The 21,369-nt window shown below is 43.2% G+C and overlaps 1 protein-coding gene across 1 annotated transcript in view; it reads right to left on the bottom strand.

Moving 5' to 3' along the window:
* LOC115777397 (protein bicaudal D homolog 1-like) overlaps positions 1-21,369 on the bottom strand; it is a 39,928-nt gene that overhangs the window by 9,157 nt on the left and 9,402 nt on the right. The window contains exons 2-6 of the mRNA XM_030725302.1: positions 17,303-17,515; positions 16,428-16,583; positions 12,721-13,025; positions 7,865-8,039; positions 4,061-4,561 (exon numbers count right to left, since the gene is read on the bottom strand). Of these exons, the coding sequence (XP_030581162.1) occupies positions 4,061-4,561; positions 7,865-8,039; positions 12,721-13,025; positions 16,428-16,583; positions 17,303-17,515 (1,350 nt within the window). The remainder of the gene's footprint in view (positions 1-4,060; positions 4,562-7,864; positions 8,040-12,720; positions 13,026-16,427; positions 16,584-17,302; positions 17,516-21,369) is intronic.

Here is a 21,369-nt window from a genome sequence, read left to right as displayed (position 1 = left end):
TTCACCTGAGAAGCGTGCACAAGGTGGCTACGGAAGCCCAAAGAGAGGAAAAAGTCCCACCGACACCGCATATAAAACAAAAGGCAAACAACCACAAGGTAATTAACACACATAATCCAGCATAAATGCAGCAACTACGTCAGCCACTTGTATAAGACCTAGCACTGAAACCTAATTACCAAGCATCTAACCAAGCTAGCTCTCTGAGCAGCTCCAAAACAGAACCAGCTTCATGTGGTGGATAACATCAGGATGCAGCGTTGAGCTTTGACTCCTTCAAAGAGTTCAGTTTGGTTTTGTCTAACATTCACTGCATTCTGATGTTATACACCACATGTAGGTGTACTGCACTGATGCTGAGGTTTATTATAGAGTTTATTGGCTTTTGGAGTTTATTTTCCTTTTTGTTTCTCCCTGTTGCTGCTCATGTGTGTCCTTAATATTACACACATTTAGCACGTAAAGCTGCTGTCTTGTGAACAGCTGGTAGTTGAATAAAAAATTTTAAACAGTTTCTTCTGTCAAGTTTTTATTACACAATAGTCACTCTTGCACCTGAAAAAGCACGAAAAGCTAAAACTAACAAAAACTAAACTAAAACAAAGCCTTAAACCAAAAATAAAAACTAATAAAAATAAGCAAAACCACTCTGAAAACTAATTAAAACTAAATGAATTAGAGAAAAAAAAGTAAAAACTAACTAAAACTAAATTATAATGTAAAATCCAAAACTATTATAACCCTGATTCATTCCCTGGCTACTTCAGTCTGCATGCCAAAGTATTCTTGGACAAGACACTGAACCCTGAGTTGGTCTCCAGTGCAGCCATCGGAGTGTGAATGTTAGATAGAGAGCACATAGCTGTAGAAAGATATGCTTGTGTGAACGTGTGTGAATGGGTGAATGAGGCATGTTGTATAAAGTGCTTTGAGTGCTCAAAATAGAGTAGAAAGGTTCTAGATAAGAACCAGTCCATTTACTGTATCTATACCCATATGATATATTATTAATCTCTATCTCTCCCCCCTCAGCAGATGACCCCCCCTCCCTGAGCCTGGTTCTGCTGGAGGTTTCTTCCTGTTAAAGGGAGTTTTCCTTCTCACTGTCACCAAGTGCTGTTCATAGGGGGTCGTTTTGACTATTGGGTTTTCTCTGGAATTATTGTAGGGTCTTTACCCACAATATATAAAGCACAATAAAGTGACTGTTGTGATTTGGCGCTATATAAATACAACCAAATGGAAGTGAATTAGACATACTCATATTCTTGATTGGTGTATTATTTACTGTGATATTTATCTTTAGCTGTGTAAATATCATTTGAACAGATATGTATGAAGTGTTTTATTTATCTTATTTTGCTCTATTTCTATATACTTTAATACTTATGTTGCTGCACAATGGAAGAAACACCTGTAATTTCATTATATGTGATGTATAATGACAATAAAGCTATTATACTCTATTTTATTCCATTCTACACTATTCTTAGCTTCCTTTAGAAAAAGTGTGCAAAGAGTAGTTAAAGTCAATTATTAGTTTGAGGTTTCATTCACAACAAGAAAAACGCTCAAGTAACAGGAAAAAAGTAACTGCACTGGTGTGTGGGCGCTGGGTTCCTCTCTATGGGAGGCCCCTGTGTAAACCTCCCATAGAGAGGAACCCAGCGCCAACACACCAGACTAATTATACTACTTTTCGACCACCAAGGTGCCGGTGCTCGTGCCAGCGTCAGTTTCAATGAACCGGTGAAACACTTAAGAACGAGCCCGCATTTCCACTGCGCTTTGTGAACTGCTCCTTTACGTATGAGTGTGGGCAGGTCCTCGTCTGGACACGGAAGCCGAAGCGCACAAACGTGGGAGAACATACTCCCCTTTCTTGTGCTGCAAATACATTTTAGGGTCCAAACCAAACTACTGCAGCATCTGTGTGCAGCACAGAGGGAAACACAGACAGCGATTAGAGCAAGACAACAAGTATGCACTTTGTGTCTTTTTATCTGTGATTTGAACTGATACAAAGCAGCAAGTTCAGCCTTAGAGCCCAACCTGATTCACAGCCGTGAAAATTGCTTCACTTTTCTTCTGTAACTAGTGGTTTATGTGTGTTTGAATGAATGAATGATACTTAATTGATCCCACAATGGGGAAATTACAGTTAACAGAACACCCATCCAAGAAGACAAACAGAACAGAACGGGGAGGTCGGGCTACTGTGGGGCTGACTCAAACTCCCTCCTCAGCTAACAGTTCTGATAAGATGTAGAGTTCATCAGCAGCTAGGTCAGGGAGATCAGTCCAACACAGGTCAGAAGAAGACAGGACAGCGGGGGGTAGAGCATCTGTTTACAAAACATCCTGGAGAACAATGAGATAACCAGCAATCCAAGGCCGCCAGGGAGCCAAATTCCTGATTCTACGACTTGTTTTGGTACAGACTGTACTGATTAATTTGTTGACAGCCTTTAGTCTTTCTGGCACCTCTCTGTGGCGAAAAAAAAATCCAATTCATCCGAACCTTCTTGGTTTATTCCTTCGCCGTGCAGAAACAGATACATACATCTCCAAGATCTAATCCCTCCAAATCAGCTCCAGATATACAGAGTCTGAGTTTGAGTCTGTACCTTACTGCATTTCGGTCATAAGCAGCCTTACCAAGGCCAGACAGCTGCCTAGACTTCCCGAATTGTAACGACAAGCCAGGTATCTCCAGGTCCAATTCGGAGAAGTCCTAGTGTCGATAAGCCAAATGTGTATGTGCTCCATCAATGGTAAGGCCAGGCACATCATCTTCCACACCACACAGGAATCCATAACGTAGCCAGCCAGGAATGTCAATTGAATAAGAGGGAATAGGGTTCTCCTTTCCCCAATCTCCTCATGGTGAAAATTTGATCAAAAACAATGACGGATTCAGAGCATCTCCTTGGTAAATTTATTGTCCCTCTGTGGGACAATAAAGGCTGTTTCTTCTTCTTTCTTCTTCTTCTTCTAAATCCCACACTTGATGGTGATTTGTGCAATGGGCTTGAAGTTGACCTCTAGTGTTGTTCTCCACATGCCCATGAAGTTCTTGATGAAGGCTCTTAGGGTCCTGTTGATCTTGTATAGTTCTAGGCATTCCAAGATCCATGTGTGCGGCATCGAGTCATAGGCTTACTTGTAGTCAATCCAGGCAGTGCACAGGTTGGTGAGTCTGGTCTTACAGTTTCAAGTGACTGCTCTATCTACCAGTAGCTGGTGTTTTGCTACCTTGGTATCTCTGCCAATTCCTTTCTGGGCCCCGCTCATGTATTGTGTCATGTGCCTGCTCATCTTAGCTGCTATGATGCCTGACGGGAGTTTCCATGTTGCGCTGAGGCAGTTTATTGGCCGGTAGTTGTGTGGGACTGGTCCCTTCTGGGGGTCCTTGTGGATCGGGCCTGTCCTTCAGTCAGCCATTTCTGGGTCTTAGCCTCTAGCAGCTGGTTCATTTGTGCTGCCAGGCCCTTGTGGAGTGCAAATAGCTTCTTTAGACAGTAGGTATGTATCATGTCAGGGCCTGGAGCTGTCCAGCTCTTCATATGTGAGACTCTTTCTTGGATGTCTGCCACTGTGATGGTTACTGGATCCTGTTCAGGGAGGTTGCTGTGGTCTGTTCTTAGATCCACGAGCCACTAAGCATTGGTGTTGTGTTGCATCCTTCTCAAGTATGCTCTTCCAGGACTGCTCCATCTCCAGCCTTAGTGGGGGTGTTGTTCTCATATTGTTCTCCTGTCACTGAGAGAACACCCTGGATGGTTCAGTGGAGAATATCTGAGAATGTCATTAGCAATTAAATAATCTAAAATGAAATGGAAAAATGCATCAAATGCCCCAAACTCAGCTCCAGACACACACAATCTCCCAGCATGCAGTGCAATAAGGAGAGGAGACAATCTTTTATCTGAATCAATAACACTCATTCCACTGACTGACAATTCCATTTTATTTGTATCGTGCCAAATCACAACAAACCGTTGCCTCAAAGTACTTTATATTGTGAGGTAAAGACCCTACAATAATTAGACATTCTTACCTTCTCCTGACCCTCCTGGTAGTTCTTCTCCAAAGACGCAACCTGCCTCTCCAGTTTCTGGAGCTTACTGTTTTGCCTTGGCTTCCCCTCGGCCACCCCCTCCACACACTGAGCAAGCTTCTCACGGAGCACTTTTAACTCTGCTTTGAGCTCCACCACCTCTGTCACAGCCACACGGTATTTGCATTGCAGGATCTCCAGACCTGGAGTTTGGTATGAAAATACCTGACTTTTACTCAGAGCGTCACTCTTCTCCTCCCCACTTTCTCCTTCCTCCTCAGCCTCATCCTCAACTCTGTCCAGCTCCATCAGAGTGCGGCAGTTGAGTTGAGAGGTGGCACTGCCATGGGCCTCCTGACTGACCCTTCGATGAAGACGGCGGAGAGCAGAGCTCAGGTGGAGGGTCTTCTCGTGTTGTTCGGTCAGGACTCCCTGTGTGTGTTTCAGCTGAGTCTGGGACTCCTGCAGGCTCACCATCAGTGCTGCTTTCTCATGTTCAACCTGAGGAACACAGCAGCATGATTAAGGAATACCACATACTGTGTAAATTAGTAAAGGGTAGTTTCTGAGGTTACAATGTTCTAATAAAGAAAGAAGATAAGAGTTCATATCAGATAAGAGAGAGATGTGTCAGAGGAGCAAAAAAAAAGATGTGTAACAACAACTTCATTTCCAACCCAACCCTGAACCACTAGCCAACCCCCAACCCAGGCAGGGTGTAGGAAACAAGGGTGTGGGAAGACCCGTTCACCCCCTCCTCCCACTCGACGTATTTGTCCAAGATTTGCAGTTGATGCATTTATGTTGTGAATTTTTCTTTTGTTCTCAAGCTATCATGTTCACACGATTTTCAGAAAAGCTTGACATCTGACCCAATTATGGCAAAAATATAATCAGGTGATCTAAGAGTCACTGACCACCTTTGATGCAAATTTGGTATGAATAGGGCTGATATAGATAGACAGACAGACAGTTTGCTGCAATATTGTTAACAAACAGACAGACATTTCAAAAACAAAGATCCATTCTCCACTTCGGGGAGCCGGTAAAAAGAATGAAAATGTGTAAAGCAAATGAAAAAAATTCCTAGTGGAAGATTTCACTGCTTTTGAGGTAAATTAGGAACCCTAATTGCTGAGTAAGTATCTGGTTTGACACCATGTTTCTAAGCTTTGTAGCGTCGAATACAAGAACTTCAGTTTGATCTGAATTTAGAAGCAGGAAATTAGAGGTCATCCAGGTATTTATGCCTTTAGGACATTCCTGCAGTTTAACTAATTGATGTGCATCATCTGGCATCATAGGCAGATAAAACTGCGTATTATCTGCATAACAATGAAATACATTTTCATTGTTATGCAGATGATACAATGCTTTCTAATAATACTGCCTAAGGGAAGCATGTATAATGTAAATAGAATTGGTCCTAGCACAGAACCCTGTGGAACTCCATAATTAACCTTAGTGTGTGAAGAAGACTCCCCATTTACATGGACAAACTGGAGTCTATTAGATAAATATGATTTAAACCACTGCAGTGCAGTACCTTTAATACCTATAGTATGCTCTAATCTCTGTAATAAAATGTTATGGTCAACAGTATCAAAGCTGAACTGAGGTCCAACAGGACAAGAACAGAGATGAGTCCACTGTCAGAGGCTGTAAGAAGATCATTTGAAACCTTCACTAATGCTGTTTCTGTCACGGTTAGGCTGTGTGGCAGGAAGGGGTGGACCCAAACGCAGGACGTAGGAGACAAAAATGAACTCAAAACAGCTTTTATTGCTGAAGGCTGAAAAGGTAAGAAACTCAAATTACAAAAAACTAAATCTCAACCAAGCCCAGGAGAAAAGGTTAAAAACACCAAAGAGGGGAACACACAGCTGTGGGGAACACAGATGACAACACAATGAGGACAAAGACAAAAGCAGACAGTAAATACACAAGGGCTAATGATGGAGTGACAACAGGTGGGTAGCACAGCTAAACAGAATTAGATGAACGAGACAAAGGGAACCAAAACTAAACACAAAGTACACAGAACAAGAGACCGTCAAAATAAATCAGGAAGTAACTAAACATGGTACATGCAGACTTAACACAAGGGCACAACGAGAAGGAAAACTAAACACGAAAATGGGTCAAGACACGGGGATGAAACAGACACAATACACACACAGGAACACGGAGACATGGGAGGACAAGGACAAAGGGAAAACAGAATGAAAAGCAATAACTAAATCCAAAGACAGAATAGAAAACTACAACAAACTGAGAACCTGAACAGTGAGAAAAACAGTGAGATTGGCCTATAATTAGCTAAGACAGCTGGGTCAGTGATGGCTTTTTAAGTAATGGTGTAATAACTGCCACCTTAAAAGCCTGTGGTATGTAAGTAATCAATAAAAATAGATATGATTGTTATTATTTATGATTGAAGCATTAATTAATGGTAGGTCTTCTTTGAGCAGTCTTGTAGAAATGGGGTCTAATAGACACGTTGACGGTTTGGAGGAAATAACTATTGAAGTTAACCCAGAAAGATCAGTATTAGCAGTACTGAAAGCAGCTCGACATAAAGATAAATCTTTGAGATGGTTATGAATAATTTTTTCTCTAATGTCTAAAATTTTATTTGTAAAGAAATCCATGAAGTCACTACTAGTTAAAGTGAAAGGAATACTCGGCTCTACAGAGCTCTGACTCTTTGTCAGCCTGGCTACAGTGCTGAAAACAAACCTGGGGTTGTTCTTATTTTCTTCAATTAATGATGAGTAATAAGATGTCCTAGCTTTACGGAGGGCTTTTTTATAGAGCAACAAACTCTTTTTCCAGGCTAAATGAGCATCTTCTAATTTAGTGAGACGCCATTCCCTCTCCAGTTTACGGGTTATCTGCTTTAAGCTGTGCATTTGTGAATTATACCACGGAGTCAGGCACTTCTGATTTGAAGCTTTCCTTTTCAGAGGAGCCACAGTATCCAAAGTTATACGCAGTGAGGATGTAAAACTATTGACGAGATAATCAACCTCACTGGGAGCAGAGTTTAGGTAGCTGCTCTGTACTGTGTTGGCACTGAAGAGCATAACAATGAAGGAATTAGATCCTTAAACTTAGTTACAGCACTTTCAGAAAGACTTCTACTGTAATAAAACTGCTGTGTAATCCATTAGAGTAAATGTAAATGTTATTAAGATATGATCAAACAAGTCTTCAGTTTCTATGCCATATGTCGGTACAAGATCCAAAGTGTGGTTAAAGTGGTGGGTGGGCTCCTTTACATTTTGACAGAGGCAGGAGTCCAAAGGCCATGCGGCCATTACCCACCCCAATGCCACTGCTCCTTCATTATCAGCTCTGGCCACTATGGGAACTGCTCCCCACCCACTGGGGGTTCTTGAAACATCACCACAGGAGTACTGGAGGTACTGGTGGCCTTGGATTTCTAGAAGGACTGTCCTCTCATGTAGCCTGGCCAGGTGATCTGGGTTATCAGCTCTCTGACATCTTCCCCAGGAGGGATGTACAGTAAGAATGCAAGGGTGTATACGATAGGCAATGGTGGACTCCCAGTCTCCATCCATAGTGGTTGTACCAATTTGTCACATTTTCTTTCAGCTTGTTTGGTGCCCCAGCCAGCTTTTAGCGCCTCACGGATCAGGTGCTGTGCCCCCATGCTGTGCTACCACCTAGTCTTACAATGTCAGTGACACAGTGACATCTGGCTGCGGTGCTTTCTATGTATGCAGTAATTTACCTCAAAGGCCGTTATCGATTGTTTTGCACAACTGCATTAGAACTCACCGTCATCAGCTGCTGCTTGAGCTTCTGAATCTCTGTCAGGTTCATCTCAGTGAAGAGGTCTGATGTGGTCGCTCCCTCAGTTTTCCGACACTGCCCTCGGTGCTCTCCATTAGCCCTGTGCACTGAACCCACAGCTGTCACTGTTCCTGAGCCACCCTGAAGGTGACCGTTACATCTGGTGGATCAGAGCAGAGAACAGTGGCTTTAAGATCCTTTTCCTCCCTTGTAGCAAGTAGAAAGTTAGACATATTTGTGAGCAGGTCTTTTAGAGCTGTCACTCAACCCACTGTGAGTATAAATATCAGTGCTAATGTATGCTGTTGGCCTCCAAGGCTGACTGTACATTTTTAGAATGGTGGTTTATATTTTTTTTATTTATATTTTCTCTTCCCCTGTCCTCATAGTCAAAGAAGTAATCGCTGTTGAAACTAGAAACTCTCTGAGTACCAGGATCATTTGGAGCAGAAAATAATAACAGGGAGCCAAGGATGACAACTGGAATATAGAGATTGTAATATGTAGATTTTTAATCCTAATATACCAATAAATAAATAAATACATGAATTTACAAACTGCCAAATCACAGCACAGTTTCCTCAAGCTGCTTTCTATTACAAGGTAAAGACCCTACAATAATTCAGAGAAACCCCAACAGTCAAAACGACCCCCTATGAGCAGCACTTGGTGACAGTGGGAAGGAAAAACTCCCTTTTAACAGGAAGAAACCTCCAGCAGAACCAGGCTCAGGGAGGGGCAGTCATCTGCTGAGGGGGGAGAGAGACAGAGATTAATAATAACTAATGATGAAATACAGAATGGGGTATAAACAGAGTGAAAAGAAACACTCAGTGCATCATGGGAACCCCCAGCAGCCTAGGCCTATAGTAGGACAACTAAGGGAGGGTTCAGGGTCACCTGATCCAGCCCTAACTATAAGCTTGATCATAAAGGAAAGTTTTAAGTCTAATCTTTAAAATAGAGAGGGTGTCTGTCTCCTGAATCCAAGCTGGAAGCTGGTTCCACAGAAGAGGGGCCTTAAAGCTGAAGGCTCTGCCTCCCATTCTACTCTTAAATGGTAAATGGTAAATGGACTAGCTCTTATATAGCGCTTTTCTACTCAGTCAGAGCACTCAAAGCGCTTAAGTATCCTAGGAACCACACGTAAGCCAGCAGTCTGAGAGTGAAGTGCTCTGTTGGGGTGATATGGGACTATGAGGTCTCTGAGATAAGATGGTGCCTGATTATTCAAGACCTTGTATGTGAGGAGAAGAATTTTAAATTATATTCTAGATTTAACAGGGAGCCAATGAAGAGAAGCCAATATGGGAGAAATCTGCTCTCTCTTTCTAGTCCCTGTCAGTACTCTAGCTGCAGCATTTTGGATCAGCTGAAGGCTTTTCAGGGAGCTTTTAGGAAAACCAACCAACCAACCAACCAACAATCACATTTTCAGGCACACACTAATGGCACTAACTGAATTATGAAAAATGATTCACAGGAAAACTGTAAATATCGTTATGTTATGGTCGGCAATGATCGGCAAAGACCTGTACAGGATGGACATCAACATAGCGGCATTACAACAAACACACACACACTGTATCTGAAGTGAAAGAAAGATCACTGCACTGAAAGAAGATCACTACACATTCTTCTGCAACGGGAAAGGAGCAGAAGAGTCCAGATAACATAGAGCTGGCTTTGCTGTAAAGAACATGCTAATTTGTGTGATTGAACCCCCCTCTGACATCTGTGAACATTTCCTCACCCTGCTTCTGTCTACTACAGCCAGCTTTGTGAACATCGCGTATATCTATGCACCAACAGGACTTGGTTATCACCAGATCGATTCTCTTAACAGTGTACAGAAAACAAGGACATATCACAGCATGGCCATTCACTGAATGCCTCAAAGACTAAGCTCTAACCTAAAAACTCTGCCACTCAAAGAAGAAATGTCAGCCAAAGATCAACACCTATCACACAGCCATCCCATCCAGAATGCCTGAGTTTGTACAAATGCTTGAGACAACACTGACTAACATCAACATAGATAATGCCACAGCCAGGTGGAACTGCCTTCAAAACACCATCTACAATGCTGCTGTACAGACATACGACAAGAAAGAACACAGGAATACAGACTGCTTTGAGACTAGCATCTTGCAACTAGATCCAGTCAACAGTGCAAAGAAGAAGGCTCATCTCAAGTACAAGCAAGATCCCAGTCACTGAAATCTCCTGGCTTTAAGAGCTGTATGCAAGAAATCACAGAAAACAGCTCACTGCTGTACAAACAACCACTAGTGTCACCTATCAAGCAGCATCCAACACGCTTCCGACACCAGAAACATCAGGGCTAAGATAGGCGAAACCATCATTGACAAGGGACGTTGGGTCAAACATTATTTGGACCTATATTCTACATAGAACTCTGTCAGCCAAACTGCACTTGATGCCATCAACAACCAATGTGTTCTAGAAGAACTGGATGCAGAGCCTACCATAGTTGGCAAATCCACTGACATCCTGAAAAGCAGAAAGACACTAGGAGAAGATGGCATTTCACCTGAAATGATCAAGCCCAGGAAATCAGTCCTGTTAGAACCACTCCATAGGTCCTTCTCTCTGCCTTAGAGAGGCTAAAGTTCCATAAGACATGTGCAATGCCAAGATCAATACCTTATACAAGAACAAGGGTGACAGGAGTGACTCAAATAATTACAGCAGAACATCTCTGCTCAGTATTGTAGGAGAAATTTAGCAGAAATTTTTTTTGCCCAAGTGGTACTCAACCAACTGCAAGTTCTTGCTAACCATATCTACCCCGAGTCCCAGTGTGGCTTCCAAGCTCAGAGATCAACAGTGGACATGGTTTTCTCTGTTCGACAGTTTTAGGAGAAGTGGCAGGAGCAGCAGATGCTACTGTATATTGCACCCAAGGGCTTGAGGTCACTGGCAGCTTCACCTACTTGGGCTCTATAGTCAGCAACAACCTGTCACTTGACAGCGACCTAGACAAATGGCTCATCAAAGATGCTGGGGTTTATGGCCAAGCTTAACAAGAAAGTCCGGTGCAACAACCAACTGACTAGCAATAACAAAGTCAAGGTATACAAGACCTGCATCCTCAGCAGTCTTCTTTATGCCAGTGAAGCATGGACAACCTATGTAAAACAAGAAAACTGCTTTGAAACTTTCCAGCTCCACTGCCTTCAACACATTCGCAGCATCTCACAGTGTGACAAAGTCACAAACATCTCCATGGATGAACAGGCTGGTTACCTGAGCATGCACTTCACGCTCTGCCAATGGAGACTTCGCAGGCTAGGACACCTGCACTGTATGCAGGACTGCTGCAACCCAAAGGGTCTGCTGTATGGCAAACTTGTATTGGGACAGCACACAGTGGGACACCCGGCCCTTTGATTCAAAGATGTCTGCAAGCAAGACATAAGACGACAGGCATTGATCCTGACAGATGGGAAAAACTGGCTCAAGACAAAAGAAGCTGGAGCCACACAGTCTGATCAGGAATCAAGAGAGGATAGGAATGTTGCAACAAGCAGGTGAGGACTAGAGGAGAAGATGGAAACAGAGGCAATAAGATCAGGCCCTCAACCTCCCAACAGAATTCACTTGTGTCACCTGTGGAAAGGACTGCCACACAAGAACTGGTCCTCTGAGCCATTCTCGATGCTGCTCACAACCAGTCTGATGACCAAAAAGGTGTTACCATCATCTGGATGGATAGATGCCAACAGAGATATGAAGGATATAAAATCAACCTTTCTGCAGGAGCAGAAAGATAGCAGTGTTTCTCAAAGTGTTTCTCAGGTGTGTGTGTGTGTGTGTGTGTGTGTGTGTGTGTGTGTGTGTATGTGTGTGGGGTGACCTGGGAGAAAAGTCATGTGGAACAAATGTTGAACATTGGATTAATTCTCATGGTGGAACAAGGAAACGTTAGCAGGTATGTTAGCACAGTGACTAGCAAAACTCTCCACCGTCAACGTCTGCTGTGTACGGCTTCGACACCGAGGGCCCCCCCACAGACCTTGCTTCGCATTGGGCGTGAAAAGATTTCATCCAGCAAAGTGGAGCATGATAGAAATCCTTAGCTGTATGCAGCATGTTGCAGGTTGCAGTGTCCTTAACAGTAAAAATGACATACATCATAGGGCTTATATGCGACACAATAATATGCATAAATGAGAAACATTTTGATATGTTTTACTCAATTATATGTCAGATCTAAAAATACACGATTTTCACTGATATTCAGTGAACTTTTACTTATCACCTTGTACATGTTATGCATTTGATGTGGAACATGAGGACCTTTTCCATTGTCCCAAGATAATATCCAAATTGTTGCTGTATTTCTTAAAGTTTTTCTGTATATAAAAATAAAGAAATTTGCCAAAAGAGAAATGTTCACAGGGTAAACTGCAACAGTTGCTAGTTGTTCTGTAGTGTCCATAACAGGAAGAAACATCCCTTCAAAGCTTCACATATTTTTATTTCACAAGATGAAGTTGCAGAAACAATGATAAAAACTAGCATATAACAGACCTAATTTGGCTGTTAGACTGTGGCTGACCCATGGTGCAAATGGGGTTATGGCTGAAAAAGAGATTTCAAAAATGCCCCAAAATGGACATAATGTAAGCAAAGGCATTTTAACACAAGGAACTGCAGAGATTCACCATGAGGCAAATGATCAATGAGCAATTGCTGCATCCCCACTTTCTTATGCTTAATTTCAGTATGAATGCATTTTGTCATGGAGACAGGGCTGAGTTTTTGCAATCAGTGTTCTGTGTGTGTCTCTTTGTGCTTGTATGTGCAATATCCACCTTGTTGGCTCTTCTGCATTTGGAGAGAGCAGAGTAGTTGGTGTAGCAGTGCCACTGGGTGGGGCGGAGGTGAACATGAGATTTGCACTTCCAGTGTAAGCCACATCACACATGCTGAGGTGGTGGACCAGCTCTCTACGCAAGTGGTTCTTCTGCTCGCGCTCGCTCTTCAGAGACTCCAGCGCCTCCTCCAGCTGGGCATCTGAGATGTCCTTCAAACGCAGCGCATCCTGTAACTGGCTGCTGAGCAACTCTGTCTCCTCCTCCAGAACTTTGATCTCATGCTTCAGGCCTTCAAACTCCACCTGAGCAAAAGGTAGAATAATGGATAAATTCACAGTAAAATGTATGAAGCATTATTTTAAGCCACTGGTGCATTCCTCGTGTCATCAATTGTATACTAAAATCAATACTACTTTTACATATTTCTATGAATAAAATATTTCTGTTACACATTATGCATATATTTTATACATTTATAAAACTAAAATGGGTGGAAAGTGTCAAAGGTACCCTGCTGAACTTTACATACTTAAGTCTGGACAAACATTTTGATGGATGGATTATCTCCCTATTAAAACAAAAACAACACTCTTAAACATCTACAGTCCCCTCCAAAAGTATTGGAACAGTGAGGTTCAAGGTTCAAGGTTAAGTTCAAGGTTACGTTCAGTCTGTGAGTCCTGCATTTTGGGGTCCAACTTCACCTCCCACATAGTGCAGCCATAACAGAACGACGTGAACATCACACAGACCTCACCGTGCAAGCATACCTGCAGGAACTGGAGAGGTGGAAGCCGTGGCTCACTCCAGAGTGTGAGTCACAGTTCCTGGGAACTCGTCTTGCCCTAGGAGGTCCCGGCTGGGGAAAGGGACCTCAACGTCATTGCTCGCCATTCTTTCCTTTGGGGGATAAGGCTGGGTGGGCTGTCCCTGACGCCTGACACTTCACCTCTTGTCACGTCACTTGCTAGCTCCGCTCCCTTTTCACAACCGGCAAACTCACACCTCTCACATTGTGAGTAAGACTATTTTGCCCCCCCCCCCCGAGGAATTTAGGTTGGCTGTGTGTTCTGTGGTTTAGGCAATCCTGTGAGGGGCAGGGGGATGCCAAAGCACACAGGCTTCATGGACTGGTGTTAGAATAACCCTGGCTTATGGACTCTTTGCTCACCTTAACTAAGAACTTTGTCAAGGAAATTATTCATTCAGTTGTGCTTGTTCTCCCCTCTGAGACCCATAAAATGACTGTTTCTAATAAATTGGCCACACTGTGTGTTTTAAGACTATGGACACTTTAAAGACAGTGAGCTCTGCTCCTGATCTCCCCGCTCCTGCACCTGTTCTGCCTCCACAGGTGGGAGCAGAGGAAGACAGGCTCACTCACGCACCTGTTCCTATTCCTCAGGTGGGGGATGCCAGGCCCGAGTCTTCACGGCAGCCTGCTCCTCATCAGTCTTCAGTGTCTCAGCCTGCCCCACAGTCTTCAGCATTAGCTGCAGCAGCTCCACGGCCCCAGGAGCTCCGCGGCCACAGTCTTCAGCAGCTCTTCAGTCAGGATCCACGTCAGCTGCAGCAGCTTCTCTTCTGCTGCCATCATCTTCACCACCACCAGACTCACCCAACCAATCCCCAGAGCAGCCCCAGCTGTCCAAGGAGACAGCTGTGTGCCCTGCACCACAGCCTCAGCCTGCACATCCAGCGTCCTGCGTCCGAGCATCCAGAGCCCGAGGGTCCCGCTCAGTCTGAGAGTCCTGTGTCCAAGCATCCTGTGTCCGAGCATCCGGAGCCCGAGGGTCCGGCGCCACGTCCGGAGGGTCCGGCTCAGTCCGAGCCTCGTCCAGTGCAATGTCCGGAGGGTCAGGCCCAGTCCAATTCTTGTCCTGTGCTGGAGGCCTCCACTCAGTCGGAGTGTCCAGAGCTGTTCCGTTGCCTCCTTCTTCAGTTACCTGCCGAGCCCCCTGGGAGTCGCAGCGGCTGGGATCGTGGTCAGCCTCCTGTCTCGTCTTGCTGCCGCTGCTGGGATCGTGGCCGGCCTCCTGTCCTGTCTCACCTCGCCAGTGCTGCTGGAATTGCAGCCGGCTTCATGTCCTGCGTCATCACTGCCGCCGGGATCGCGGTCAGCTTCCTGTCGTGCTTCATCGCCACCACTGGCACTGCAGTCGGCCCCCTGATCTGTCTCACTTCCATGGTGTCCCTTAGGTCTGGTCCCTTGGCCTGGACGGCCTCCCGAACTGTTTGGCCCATTGGCCTGGGCATCCCCCTAAACCGTTTTGGACGTTGCTGTTTGGCCCTTAAGCCCGGGCAACCACCTGTTTTGGCCTCGCTCTGCCTCGGCAGCAGTTTTTGTTTGGACTGTTTTTCCGGCCATCGCTTTTTGTTCTGTTCCTGTGTTTTTGTATTGTTTTGTTGTTTTTGTTCTGTTCCTTGGCCCTCCTGAACTGTTTGTTCCCTCTTCTTCCTCATCCCCAGTGTTTTTTGGTTTTTGGACTGGTTTTCCAGCCTTGTGTTGCCACTTTTTGTTTTTGCCCCTGTTTTTGTTCTGTTCCTGTGTTGCTCCCTTTGTTTTGTTTTGCTGTTGTCTTGGGGTCCAACTTCACCTCCCATACAGTGCAGCTATGGCACAAACTGTATATTATTGCATTTTATACTGGAAGTCCACAGCCTATGATGTTCCCCGTGCTATGGAAGGTATGTATAGTGAACACAGTTTTACAATATGAAATATGAAAACTCTTTATACTAAAACAACTGTGAATATATGCCACTAAAGCTTTTCATTAAATGTATAGATAAATATAAGTGCACTTGTCCAATGGAAGAAAATAACTTAAATGGAACCTTTAATAATAAACACAACAAGGTCACATCCAACTTTAGTTCCAGTCAGCAACCACAGAGCCATATAAAACACTGACACACTGTTAAATGATATACTTTTAACAGGCACACATATCAACATCAATAATTAATTGACTGCAGATTTTTATAATATACTTTAGTAAATACACTGACATCCGGCTGAATCATGTATGTCACTGTCAGTTTCAGAGTCTGGATCAATGAAACTGACAAAGCTGCTTTGATGTCACTGTACTGGCTGCATCACACACTGTAATATCCACAGGAATGGAAATAGACTGATTATAAAGTACTTTTCTCATCTTACCGATCACTCAGAAGCACTTTAGAGTCCAAGCTGCATTCGCACAGCACTTTATTCTAAAGCACTTTGGGTGCTTAACTTGTTTCATATCCATATCCTTGGCATGCGAGACGATGCCAGCAAATCTACAGACACAGCAAGAACATACAAACTCCACGCAGGAGGTCTGAACTTCCCTCATGGTTAATTGGTTGTTCTAACTTGACATGCATTTGGATGCAACTACCACATGTAGTTGTCTGGGCATACCTGGGAATAGAGCTGGGACAGGCTCCTGACCCCCTGCTGCTGCTGTTGGATAGATTCTCACACTTCACTCAGTGTAAAAGTGTAAAGAACCTTTTCTTTGTGTTAGCTGAGCTTCTTTCCTGTGGCCCTCTGAATAATTAACCCATTATACACCTTTGATTGACGGCTGAGCTAGCAGGGGAACAGAGAAAACTTCCTCTGGTAACTGTAGCTAAGAAGTGCAATGACCATTTAACATCTCTGCTCATACAGTTTAAACGGGCTGATGTGTGTATTTGTGTGTTATCTGTACCTGATTCTGTTTAAGGGTTGACACCAGTTTCTGCAGAGAGATGTTCTCCTCCTCAAGCTCGGTATAGTCCTGGAGAAGTCGGGACTCTCTAAACTTGTATTCTCTGATCTCCTCTCGCATTCTGGTCCGCTGTAGCTCCAACATCTCATTGCTCTGCTAAGACAGCACAGAAAGAGAGCTGGAGCTGCACGCTGCTTACAACACAGCTAATACAAAGGACGGTACTGCAGCCTGCATTAAAATTTTATATTATTGAAAGAGGCAGAAGATAAGCACTGATTACAGCACATCTGCATACAAAACTAAGTCAGTGAAAAACTCACACAAAAAAACTGGACATAGCACCCATGCATGAAAAGTGAAGCCAATAAGCTGCACCCCTTTTAATGACCAGAAGGGAGCACTCTTTTGGCTAGAAAAGGTCTGGATGTACATAAGTCTCTGAGAAAACATCTCTTCACCCCCCCTGCTCTAAGACCTCAATAAACACTTTCCTGATGAGTTTTATGGTCTAGTTTCAAGTATGGAAGTCAAAGGCCACGTGCAAGTCTTATTAAATACACCATGATGACCATTTTGTAAAGTATGGTATCACTTAGAGTCAAAACGCTTGCTTTGGGGAAGGCCTACCGTCTGATTAGTAACCTTATGAGAATGCACAGCCTTGTCCATACCTCGCAGTGCCATCAGGACCTCACTAAGCAGTGAGAGGCTGTGTACATCTTTTATGAACAGTCTATGCTAAAGGTTCGAGGAATCCTTTATCATTTCTTGATGGTTTAAATAGAAACACTAGAGCAAGTTAAAGCTAAACTTCCAAACTAAGTGGCTCTCTAAAATGTGACCATAACCCAAAGCCTAATGTTGTCCCGTACCTCCCTGAGCTCCTGCAGCAGGGTGCTCAGGTGCTCATTGTCAGCCTGTGTGCTGCAGGCAGAGGCTCGGCTATGTTTGAGTTCCAACTGGAGCTCCAGAAGACGGCCCCTGTAGTAGGCCTCCTTGGTGGCAGACTCCTGCAGCAGCGTCTCCTCATTGGTCTCCCCATCCTCTGCTACCTTACGCTGAGTGGAGTACGCCATCCCGAATGCCTGAAACAGGACAGGAGAGGAAAGGATTATCTCTCCTGAGTTCACCAGGAGAAAAAGTTACAAAAATGAAAGTCATAATCACCTTCTATCAATTATACATGAAGTTTTATTCTGTTAGATGTACAGCCCTTTGGTCAACAGCTGTTCTTTACATGAACTTGCCAGTAAGCTGATTGTGTTCATCTGGACATAGTGTTTTCAGTGGGAGAGATGCTCTACTGTCTCCAACTAAGTGAGCGCCACATACCCGGGGTATCATTCCATTATCTGGATTCACTGCAAGTGAGCGCCGCATACCCGGGGTATCATTCCATTATCTGGATTCACTTCCCCTAACATCAGCAATCAGGATAAACAGTTACACAAAGCTGGTTAAGCCAGGGTTTCCCCTGCACCTTCACATGAAAGGGGTGGTGTTATGTGTGTACTGGCAACAGAGTGGCTGATTTTGACAAGAAGAAAAGACTATAATGTTAGAAAACTATAAAAAGGTTAAACACATAACCCAGACATGACAGGGTTTTAGACAGTGCTGCAGGTTAGGCCAAAAAGAATATCTCGATATACGATGTATAGGCTATCTCAATATTGTATAAAAAAGGTATAAAAGGTATAAACAAAAAGGCACTTCTGAGTCAAAGCTACATGTCCCAAATGTCTCACAGGCAATTTTATTAACATTCAGCTGTAGATGTACATGAGAAATTGCTCAAAAATAAACTACTGGCATATTTAAATAATAATGCTCCTCAAATAAATTAATGTTTTCCTCCATAACAAAGTGAAGCAGTGAAGTAGACTTCACCACAGTGCTTCCTCCTGTGTGTACTCTGTACATCCAGTACTCTGTGCAAAGAACAAAACATGTAAACAGACTGAATGAACAAAACTCCATCCTTCAGTCAGCAGGATTCTAGCCAGCTCAGTAAATCCATAGATTTATGCTCTGATGTATCACAGCAACGGGCCCACCCACTCAATGCGGCATCTATGTGTCTACCGGCTGCATCATGCAACATGAAAAAGACCCATTTCCAGGTCACGTGACTTACGGTACAAACCAACTTCCACTATGGAGTTGCGGTATGGTGGCGCCCTCTTGACTGCAGCCAGGCACTCTTGGCGATGCTAAAGCTTACGAATGGATGCAGTACAGAGGCTGTATGTACACAAAACACGGCAACAGCGGAGGATTTCAGGTTTCCAAAAGTCACTGGAAAAAGTCACTAAAGTCACTGGTCACTTTTTGGAAAAAAAGTCGCCAGCGGGGTCTGAATCTAGCGACAACTTTGTTAAGTTGGCAACACTGCTGTCGCATTAAAATACTTAAGAAATACATAATACATGCAAAGGACACAAAATATTTAAAATATTTAAACTCAGCATTTCACTGAGTGTTAAAACACAAAGAAAAAAGGTGAGTTTTTAAAAGTGATTCAAAGTGCACGAGTGATGAGGCCTGTCTAATATGCAGTGGCACATCATTCCAGAGATTTGGTGCTGCCACAGCAAAAACCCGGTCCCCTCTGAGCTTAAACCTCTGCTGGTCTGCTGACCTGAGTGACCAGTTGGGAATGTAAGTGTAGTAGCTCAGAGAGATAAGGTGAGGCAAGTCCATTTAGAGATTTAAATAAAAGAATTTTAAAATGGATCCTAAAACAAACGGGCAGCCAGTGAAGTGAAGCTAAAACAGGTGAAATGTGCTCATGTTTGCAGGCACCAGTTAAAAGCCGCTCAGCAGCATTCTGCACCAGTTGAAGACGAGCAATAGAGGACCCACTAAGATCCATCTAATGTGCATTACAGTAATCCAGCCGAGTGGTAACAAAGGTGTGGATTACTGTTTCAAAGTCTCACCTTTGGAGAACTGGCTTTATTTTGGCCAGTTGCCTCAGGTGAAAAAAGCTTGACTTGACTACAGCCTTAATGTGGCTATCGAGCTTCATGTCAGGATCTATTTTAACGCCTAAGTTTGTGATTGTTGGCTTGAGATACTGTGCCAGACAGCCCAGATCTACCAAAGGGGTCACAGAATTGTTACCAAAACCTTTGCAGCAATATGGCCTCCGGTCTGGCGGATCAATTTAATCCTTTTTATCTATCATTTCAGTTTGTTTTAATTAGTTTGGTAAACATACAATTCAGTTTAAGTTAGTTATTGTTTTTTCCTTTTAATTATAATTTTTATTTATTACAGTTAACAAAAATGTTTTTTCATTTTCTGTTATTTTGTTCATTTTCATTAACGATAATCACTTTGGTCCCGAGGCTGCCACGTAAACCCAAATCCTCGGCCCTCCACCACCGTGCTGACAGTTGGTATGAGGTGTGTTTCTGTGTTTGTGCTAATGTGCTGTGTTTGGTTTTTGTATTACAACCAAACGTTTCCACTTTGGTCTCGTTGTCCAAAGAACGTTGTTCCAGAAGTCTTGCGGTTTGTTCAGATGCAGCTTTTCAAAGCCAGGCTGTGCTGCCGTGTTCTTTTAGAGAGAAGAGGCTTTCTCCCAGAAACCCTTCCACACAGGCCACACTGGTTCAGTCTGTTTCTAATTGGTCTGTCATGAGCTTTAACCTTTAACATGCTAACTGAGCCCTGTAGAGTCCGAAATGGAGTTCTTAGGGTTTTTTGCAGTTTCTGAGCACTGCACGGTCTGTCTTTGAGGTGAACTTGCTGGGACATCCACTCCTGGGAAGCTTGGTAACTGTCTTGAATGTTTTCCAACTGTGAATAATCATTCTCTCTGCAGAATGATGGAGTTTAAATTCTTTGGAAATGATCTTATAACCCTTCCCAGATTGATGGTCAGCAACAATTGCTTCTCCAAGATCACTGTATTTACTCCACGAGAGCAAACTGCCCAAACCTATGTGCTCACACTTGGATCAGTTATCCAAGTGCATTTCATTAGTAGCAACTGGCTGCCACTTACTCTCTCTTACAGGTTGGCTGTAGCTCAGGGGGTGGACCAGGTCACCTACTAATCAGAAGGTTGGTGGTTTGATCCCTGGCTGCTCCAGTCTGCATGCCAAAGTATCCTTGGACAAGACTGATGCAACTGTGAGCGTATAAATGTGTGTGAAAGTGCATGAGTAAATGAGGTATGTTATATAAAGCTCTTTGAGTGCTCAAAATAGGATAAAAAAAGACTATTTAAGACCCAGTCCATTTAATTCCTATGGAAGCACTGAGGGTGTACTCAGTTTTAGTGCAACTTCGGCACAGTTTTCATTAAATAAATAACAATTCGATATAATATATCATGTATTGTTATTCATCATAGGTTGTATTTAAATAATTTTAAGACCTGCCAACGACCAGATTATTTTTTTTATGTCCTGATAAATATAAAACCTTAAACTAAAAGAGGGAACCTTTCATTTTCATGTGGCTGTACCTCACTGTACCACCTTCTTTGCTCCCATCATAATTACTATGACCACAAGAGGACACCATCACCTGAATGTAAACAGAAGTCATTTTAATCATTTGATGCAACCATTAGAGGCCATTTAACAAGATAACATAATTATGGGTTACAATAAGCTGTTGCACAAACAACCTATAGGGTCATTTTTAGTCAAGTCAAGTTTATTTCTAAAGCACATTTAAAAACAACAGCAGTTGACCAAAGTGCTGTACATTTAAAATAAATAAAATAACTTAAAACACATGATAAGGAGACAGTTAAAACAAAAAACATAAAATAATAAAACACAAGTAAAAGAAAACAATAATCACTAATGCATCCAGGACTCAGGACTCATTCTGACTTAAAAGCCAAAGAATAAAAATGGGTTTTCAAACAGGTTTTAAAGGTGTCAACTGTAGGAGAGGTCTTGATATGAAGGGGTAA

Source organism: Archocentrus centrarchus, unplaced genomic scaffold (assembly GCF_007364275.1).
Source record: "Archocentrus centrarchus isolate MPI-CPG fArcCen1 unplaced genomic scaffold, fArcCen1 scaffold_52_ctg1, whole genome shotgun sequence".
NCBI classification, from domain to species: domain Eukaryota; kingdom Metazoa; phylum Chordata; class Actinopteri; order Cichliformes; family Cichlidae; genus Archocentrus; species Archocentrus centrarchus.
The sequence above is the reverse complement of the archived record's forward strand: the minus strand, read 5'-3'. Positions and strand labels throughout refer to the sequence as shown.